The 9,123-nt window shown below is 41.4% G+C and overlaps 1 protein-coding gene across 2 annotated transcripts in view; it reads left to right on the forward strand.

The window, feature by feature from the left end:
• The window catches only part of Cab39l (calcium binding protein 39 like), a 105,331-nt gene extending 97,411 nt beyond the window's left edge, over positions 1–7,920 (forward strand). For both annotated transcript variants that reach the window (XM_070000177.1, XM_070000176.1), the window contains one exon: positions 5,534–7,920. In XM_070000177.1, coding sequence (XP_069856278.1) covers positions 5,534–5,713 — 180 coding nt within the window. In that variant the 3' untranslated portion in view covers positions 5,714–7,920. The remainder of the gene's footprint in view (positions 1–5,533) is intronic.
• Positions 7,921–9,123: the final 1,203 nt, after the last annotated feature.

Here is a 9,123-nt window from a genome sequence, read left to right on the forward strand (position 1 = left end):
TTGATGTTTTATCTAAGGAGTCATTACAAAGTCCAAGTTTATGAATAGTAATATTTTTCTCTAAAAGTGTATTAGCTGTTATATTTATGCCTCTGAGGCATAATAATATAGTCTGTAGACTATATTATACCTATGAGGCATAAATATGAGGTAAAGTCCCAGCTTCATTTTTTTCCCCTCTTTCCCACTTTTTTTAAACTGGTTCTTTTGTGTTATTGTTTGGTTATTTTGTTTTCTTTTGTTTTTGTGTTTTCTTTTTTGGTACTGTGGACCAAACCCAGGATGTTGTACTTTCTAGGCAAGCACTTTGCCACTGAGTTACATTCCAACCCTCCCACTTTTTTTTATTAGCATCAACTAGTTATGCAAGGGGGGTTCATTTTGATGTCCTTATATATAGTATACCTTGATCAGACTCACCCCCTTCATTATTCTCCCTCAAACTCCCTTCCCCCAACTTTTTTTTTTGCATGTGGATTTCCAAGTGTCCAGTGTTTATGCTTTTATCATAAAAGGATGTTGAATTTTGCCAAGGAAACTCTGAATTGAGATGAAAGTGTAGTTTTTATTCAATTAATAGACTATATTAGTTTCCTGGGTGGCCATAACAGAGTACCACAGACTCAGTGGCTTCTCTCACAGTTCAGAGGCCAGAAGACCAAGGCTATGGTGTTAGCAGGGTTGGTTTATTTAGGAGGCTGAGAAAGAATCTTTCCTTGCTCTTTCTTAGCTTCTGAAGGTTGACAACAATCTTTGACATTCCTTGGCTTGTGGATAAATCACTCAGTTCTCTACCTCCATCTTCATGTGATTTTTCTCCTCTTTACAGCCCTATATGTCCCTATGCACAAAGTTTTCGATCATGTGTGTGTACCAGTGGTTGGATTGGGGCTCCCTAAGTCAGTCTGACCTCAGCTTGACTACATCTATAAAGCTACTATTTGCATAGGAGGTACTGAAAGGGTTAGGATTTAAACATTTATTTTAAGGAATATGACACTAGTACTTGTGGTGTTACACTGATTTTCTTATGTGGCCACCTTTATATTTCTGAAGTAAACCCCACCTGGTCATGGTATATAATCTAACATGCAACTGGCTTAGTTTACTAGTATTTTACTGAGAATTTTGCTGAGGATTTTAGTATGGCAGGACTAAAACAGAGAGAAATGAAAAAGAAAAGAGAAACATTTCCTGCTTCCCATTCAGAAAGTGGGAGTAAATAGATGCTGGGTTTTGCATTTTTACTCATAAAGGATATCACACTGTAGTTTTCTCTTGTCGGACTTCACTATCAGGGTACAGCTTGCCTCCCAGAGAATAAGCTAGGCAATGTTCCTTCTTTGAGGATGAATTCGAGAACATTAGTGTTAATGTTTCTTTAAGTGTTCAATAGAAATTTACTGATGAAAGTCATCTTGGTCCTGGGTTTTCTCAGTTAGGAGTTTTTGATTACCAATTTGATCACTTCTCATAGGTCTATTCAGATTTTCTATTTCTTCTTGAAAAGTTTGGCCATTCCAACAGGTTATCTAATATGATGGCTTACAGTTGTTCATTGTGTTCTCTCATAATCCTTTTTTGTTTCTGTGAGATTCTTCAGTTCTGCTTTTAGTAATAGGAATCTTCTTTCATTTTTTTCTAAATCAATCTAGCTAGAGGCTTGTTGAACTGATGATGTGGCTCAAAGGGTAAAGCACCCAGCTTAGAAAGGAGAAGCCCCGAGTTCAAGCCTCAGTACTCTAAAAAAGTAAAAGAAAAAAGATTTGTCAATTTGTTAATATTTTTTAAAAAGATAAACTCTTAGTTTCATTTCACTCATTCTATAGTTTTTATCTCCTCTAATTTGTTTATCTCTGCTCTAATCTTTCTGTTCCCTTCTCTCTCTGTGTTTTTATTTCATTTTCCTTTCTTTTTTTCCCCATTCCATTGAGTTGTAAAGCTAGCTTTTAGATCTGTGCATTTACAGCTTTAAGCTTTCCCTCCTGTCTTTGTACATCTCTTCAGTTCTATGTTATTATTTTTATTTTCATCTGTCTCCAAGTACTTTCTAATTTCCCTTGTGACTCATTTGTCCCAAAGGTTGTTTAAGAGGACTCAGGCTGTTTAGATGCTTTATAGTTCAAAAGATGAGAAGTCAGTTCCTTTTTTTCCTTTCATAGTTCTAGACCTGCTAGTCAGAAATCTTCAAGATTCCTTTCTTTCCCTGCCCGACTTGGCCTGGCTTCAGGTTGGGTTTAGCCTAAGTAAGCAGCAAGGACTGCTGGAGATTATTCCATTGTGAGTCATTAAAAACCACAGAGACACACAGCCTTCCTAGGGAGTACTCAGTACTCCTCAGCATTTACTGAGTGAAAGCCCCAAGGCTTTGAGGAGAAAAACAGAAACAACACGAATTAACAGACAGTATTCATATCAGAAAGAAACTGGCTAGAAGTACATTAATTAAACAAATTGAGCATGAGAGAGTTGGAGGGTTTTATTCCCAATTCACTAGCTCATTTGGTAGATGCCATGGTTTTTGTGTGTCATCCTGGGGCATGGACTCCGAGTCTCAAGCTCTTGCTTGGCATTTGTGCTCAAGACTGGCCCTCTACCACTTGAGCCATACCTCCATTTTAGGCTTTTTGCTGATTACTTGGAGATAGGACTCTCAGAGATTTTTATGCCCTAGCAAGCGATCCTCAGATCTCAGCCTCCTGGGTAGCTAGGATGAGAGGTGTGAGTCACAGAGCCTGTGCCCAGCAAATGACATGGTTTCTCAGAGTGCATAAATGCAAACAAGCATCCTGGGGGTGGTCCCATTTTCAGGACTCATTAGCTCTGGGAGCCAAGCTAGGTCACCCAACTCCTACTCACGAGCCCTGTGTCTGGCACAACAATAATACACATATAGTGTTCTCATGAAGCCTCCTCATAGTTAGCTGGTAGGTTTTTTGTTTGTTTGTTTTTTGCCTTGAACTATTGGCTTGAACTCAGGGCCTGGGCGCTATCCCTGAGCTTCTTTTGCTCAAGGCTAGCTCTCTACCACATAAGCCACAGAGCACTTCCAGTTTTTTTTCTGTTTATGTGGTTCTGAGGAATCAAACCCAGGCCTTCATGAATGCTATATTCCCAGCCTCCTAGCTGGTTGCATCTTAAACCCATTTTCTAGATGAAGAAACTGCGGTACAGAGAGAAGAGGTTTATAGGGTTATACAGCTAATAAGCAATCATGCCGGGGTTTGGACCCATGAAGTATGCCCCAGATTCCATACTTCAACCATAATGTCATTCAGTCAAGTCTCTTGACTTCATTATGCTATGGTTTCCTCTGTGTGTGCACGTACATGCACACACACACACACACACACACACACACACACAGTACTAGGGTTTGAACTCAGAACCCTTAGCTTTTTTTGCTGAAGGCTGGTGCTCTACCACTTGAGCCACAGCTCCACTTCTGGCTTTCTGATGGGCAGGAATCTCACAGACTTTCCTGCCTGGGCTGGCTTCACATCTTGATCCTCAGATCTAAGCTTACTGAGTAGGTACGATTACAGGCATAAACCTCTGGTGCCCGGCAATTTCCCTATTTATTTACAAGGGCAATTGTTACTATACCTCAGGGCTGATGAAAGTGATTTCCTAAGATCAGTGAGTGAGACCTATGAATAGGCAGCACAAGGCCATGTACACAGTTGATGAGGACTGTGTGGTGGAGTTGTGACTAGATCAAGATCAGTTGCTTCACCTCAGTGCCACACATCTGCATACATCAGTGACAGCAGGCCTTAGGAGACTGTGGGATGTGATGCTGAGACATTGTATCCTCCAGCACATCCTCAGCCGGTGAGATAGAGGTCCTCTTGTTTCTGAATAGTGAAGCTTGAGCTCAGAAGTTGAAAGGATTTACCACTAATAAGCTGGAGAGGTGCAGTTCGGAAGCAGGTAAGCCCCATATGTTTTAAACTAGAGCTTGAGAACCTAGGCTGCAGTTTCTAAGCTCCCACACTCCCTGCAGCTGTGTTCCCTAGGCCCCTGTCTGTGCCCATCTTGGGACTTCCATTGGTGCAATTTCATGGTCCTGGAATACTTTCTATTTTGCCACATGTAAAAATGGTCTCCATGGCTGGGCATCTAGTGGCTCATGTCTGTAATCCTAGCTACTCAGGAGGCTGAGATCTGAGGATCACGGTTCAAAGCCAGGCAGGGGAGGAAAGTCTCTTAAGTCTCTAATCTCCAATTAACTACCAGAAAACTGGAAGCAGCACTGTGGCTCAAAGTGGTAGAATGTTAGCCTTGAGCAAAAAAAGCTCAGGGACAGCACCCAGGCCCCGAGTTAGTTCAAGACAACAACAAAAGGCTCTCCATAACTCATAGACTCTCTCTTGCACACCACCTACCTTATGAGCTCTCCTTTTCCAAACCTGCAAGCTTATACCCTGGCCAGCACCTGGGAGCCTCACACCTCCCTCATTGATACTTTGTCCTTTTGGAGTATTCTTCACACATACTGGGGTGGAAGAACCCTGAGGACTCAACCTCACAGGCCCCAGCACCCCATAGACCATCCCCATCACAATGGGTTCTCCATAAACTGTGAATTGCTGTCTGGAACAGGAGCTAGGCCACTAGGAGCCAAGGTACCTTTGATGTTTACATTGGTAATGGTAACTAGGGAATGTGTCCATCACAAACTAGTGCTTCAATCCACCCTACAGTTTGAGTTCTTATGTCCTATTATAGTTCTTACTGTCTTTTATAGTGTAGCAAGGTTATTTTGTTTGCAGTGTTGGAAATTGAACCCAGCACCTCACACATGTTAGTCAAGTACTCTGCTGCTGACCCTACATCCCTGGACCTTAGCTTATTAGTCTTAAGATTGTGGTTTCAACTACAAGTAAACATACAATCTTTATGACACATTATTACTGAGTAGGGCTCAGGTGAGCTGACTAGTTGTTATTATTATAGTCCATAAATCTAAGAAAAAAGAAAATAGAACCATTTGTGGAGAGAGGGAAGGTAAGAGGGAGACCATTCACTTGAGAATATCACCCATTCAAAACAATAAATTATGGAAAGATAGGCAATAATGCTATATGCTGTTCATGTCTACATGCATATTAAGTGGGAGGACGGTCAAAACTGCCAGATGATAGCTGGCAATGGGGGGGGGGGGTGAGGGGGGTCGGGCAAGAAAGGTAGAAAGCAAAAGTTTCATTTCATTTATGATGCTTTATTTCATTAAGAAGAGAGGCAGGCAGCAAAATCTGTTCCCAGTTTCTGTGGTGAGTATATTGGTATCTGTTATTTTCTGTGTAAAAGATTTTATAGTTAAAAACAATTATTTAAAATGAAAACAAAGTAAAAGGTAAATAGGTTCACAGATGACTCTGCTATGCTCCTGGCACACTATCAAGGAGGTGTGTAGGTGAGGTGGTAGACTGTCAGGGCTTTCTGTGCATGTGTAACCTGTGTATGCATGGAACGTAAGTGATCCCTGTGTGGGGTCCTATGCTAGGAGTTTTTTTTCCTCTTGTTGCAGGTGTTTGTGGCCAGTCCTCACAAAACACAGCCAATTGTGGAGATTCTGCTGAAAAATCAACCCAAACTCATTGAGTTTCTAAGCAGCTTCCAAAAAGAAAGGACAGACGATGAGCAGTTCACAGACGAGAAGAACTACTTGATTAAACAGATTCGCGACTTGAAGAAAGCAGCCCCATGAAGCCCCACCACTGCCTGCCACAGCCATTTGTCTCCCTCACTCTGTTTGTATATCATTTTAGAAAGTCATTGTTCTTGGGAAGGCTTGGGAGGTGCCTGGTTTTTCTCAATTAATTGTTTGGGGTAGATGGGATATAAACATTTGAATGAAGAAAATTAATCTAGAATAATATATTCATTTTAATCAAATGATTATGTGAAATCAGAGCTATTAGGCATTTGACAAAAGCAACTTTGAAGTCATAGAGCTGAACCCTGGGCCACTAGGCTCTACCAAAGGGTAGTGGTGGCACTCTGCGTCCTGAGGACTAGGGTACAGAGTGAAGAGGTGAGGAACGTCTACGCCCATCTGCACTTCCACAGATAGATTTCTTAAGGCACTGACTATCCTGTGTATCCTTTTGCTCCCTACCCGATACCTTCTGACTATAATTAGTCATTCCTAATTTCCTGAATTCACTTCCTAGCTCACTTTCTACTCACCATCCCACATTCCATCCCACCCAGACAGGCCCACGGTCTCTACACTGCAGTGGATTCAATGGGAACAACTGAGGAGGACAAGAATGGGTTATCATGGCCACAGGGCCATAGAAGAACATGAGGTATAACCTGCTCATGAGAGAACCAGGCAGGTGGTTTAACATAGTCATTGTGTTTGACATCAACTTCCGGATAATTGTAATAATCTCTCATAATTGTGTAGGGATCGTGTGTTTTAGGAGTAGGAATCATTGCATTGTGTGGCAGCAGGCCCAGACAGGCCGAGGCAGATACAGTAGGGGATTTCTACCAATATGGTGACGCAGACCTGGAAGGGATAATGACTTGTACATGAAAAAGTTCTCAACAAGCTGTCATTCTATAGCTGTTCATCAAAATCTTCAGTAAAAAGTTGTTAAAAATCTAAAAAAAAAATAAAATTGGTCCATTCTGAATATACTCTTGCATACTAGGATAATTAAGGAATTAATTTGTGTTGCTTTAAACTACATGAGAGAACCAAAAATCAAATTTTAAAAGGTCATGCCTTGTTTTCAGACAGGAAATGAACATAAAATGAAATTTTAAATCTTTTTATAAGACCTTAAAGGTATGGTTCCAAGTCTTTTTTTTACTTTTTTTTTTTTTTTTTTAGTAATTATCTATAAATCATGGGTTGTTGCCTTATGTTGCCTCAGTTTTTACTATACTTTGGTACTATGTTCTTTTTCCCAGCCATTTCTCTATCCAGAGACAAATGTGTTCCCCAGGATCAATGCCCTTTGTAGGTTTTGTACCCTTTGGTTTTGTTGGTAGGTTTGTTCCCTGGTAGGGTGTCTCTTTAGGCTGGAACACAGGAGTGTGTCATCTGGGTCCAGTATAGAGCCTACAGCAGAAGACGAGAGTGGGCCATAACTCACCTCACAGCTCTGGGCAGGGCCAGCTAAGGAGGATCAGCTTCAGCCCCTAATGACCTGCATTCTTCAGTGCTAATGTCAGATTATCTTTATGACATTTCCCATAGCCTACTTATTTGATGAAAAGAGATGAATGTAAACACTAAAAACCAAGGTGAAATAACCACTTGAAATGGATTCAGTGGCTTCACAGGGTTCCATAAGATGAAATACATGTTTTCAATTGGAAATGAAGGCCCTGTTCTAATTTTTTTTTAAATAAAACACTTTATTAGCTGGGCACCAGTGGCTCGCGCCTATAATCATAGCTACTCAAGAGGCTGAGATCTGAGATCTGAGCATGACAGTTCAAAGCCAGCCTGGGCAGCAAAGTCTGTTAAGACTTATCTCCAATTATCCACCAGAAAACCAGAAGTGGTGCTGTGGCCAAAGTGGTAGAGCACTTGCCTTAAGGTGAAGAACTCAGGGACAGCATCCAGGCCCAGAGTTCAAGCTCCACAACCAGTTAAAACAACAAAAATACTTTATTTCCTCTAAGCTTGAATCAGCTCTTCCTAGCATCCCCTTTACCTAGCTCCTACACCTGTCAAACAGAAAATCAGAGTCTCAGACACACTAGTTGAAGTAGCTGGGAGCTTTGTGTGATATTTGTATATTAATTCAAGAGGGAGTAGGAAATTCTAAATTTATTTGCACAAAGATCACTGTAAATATTGTGAGAACTGAATTCTAAAAAGGTCATATTTAATAAGGTATTTCAAAGCACACATTTAAATAAAGACTGACTAAATAAAGCAGGTATCATATACTCCAGTTGGTTTCATTCCTGTCTGGGTTGTGGGGCTGTGTCCTGTCATTGTGTCATGTACGTAAGGCCCCAGGTTGGAGGGCCTGGTGCTGAGGCCCCCTGAGGCCTCAGGAACACCAGCCGTGGATGTCACATCTAAGCTATAACTGCTCAGAACCTCCATGTCACAGCTGAGGACATGGAGAGTCTGAGTAGTTTACTCCAGATCTAGGGTAGGACACACTGCATAGAAACCCATGCTGGCCTAAGGCCCAATTCCTGCTCTTTCCTCCACCATCACAGGCCTGTGAACTGGAAAAGGTCAGGGTGTTGGGAGCTATGTGGCGCTCTCCCTTGTTGCTGCCTGAAAGGTTCCAGGCCGTCAGGGTGCCGGAATAAAGCCAGTAAGGAACTGAGATCATAATGTTCTTGGACAAAGCTCTTGCCCTTAAAGCCAGGCATCTGCACTTGGAGAAGAGGCTGTGAGTACACCTCTCTTGAAAATGCCAGGCTCCCAGCCTCGAGTCTTCTCATCCTTTGTTGGCTCTTGGGAGCAAGTATATACCCAGGGAAGGCCTCCATAACTAGCCATGCTGGTTATACTGAACCTTTCCCATGAGATGCAGCTGCTGTGAGCCACAGTACCCTCTGGAAATTACACAGGAATTTGATTAGAAAAAATACACAGGGAATGAAATTTAAAACCACTAGAACTGTTTGTAATGTGAAAAGACAATTGTTTCATTTACAGACCTTGCTAGTATAAGGATACGATTTTATGGGTTTTGTATCTTTTACTGTTTTGTCCAAAAGAATACTAAATGTGGGCATGAATAATCATCTTTTTGTGAGTGTTCTATCAGAAGGTTTTAAATATTTTAGAATTGACGGATAAAGGTCTGAAATATGCATCATAAAGAGGAGATCCAGAAAAGCTAGAGTTCATGCGCCTATGAAAATTGAAAAGATTGAAGATGGATATGTTTTTTTGGGGGTAGTGTTGGTATAAGTTTGAACACCATAATTTCAGACCTTTTTGCTTTCATCATTTTTTTATACTTTGGGGCTGGCCTTGGACTACACTTTTCCTACCCATTCCTCCTTCATAGCTGGAATGACAAGCTCCTTGGCTGATCTTAAACCCGGATCTGATCCTTGCATCTCAAGTAGCTGGAATCATAGGCATGAGCCAACCATGCCCATCTATGATTTGTTTTTGCAATA

Source organism: Dipodomys merriami, unplaced genomic scaffold (assembly GCF_024711535.1).
Source record: "Dipodomys merriami isolate MVZ:Mamm:240054 unplaced genomic scaffold, mDipMer1.0.p SCAF_56, whole genome shotgun sequence".
NCBI lineage: Eukaryota > Metazoa > Chordata > Mammalia > Rodentia > Heteromyidae > Dipodomys > Dipodomys merriami.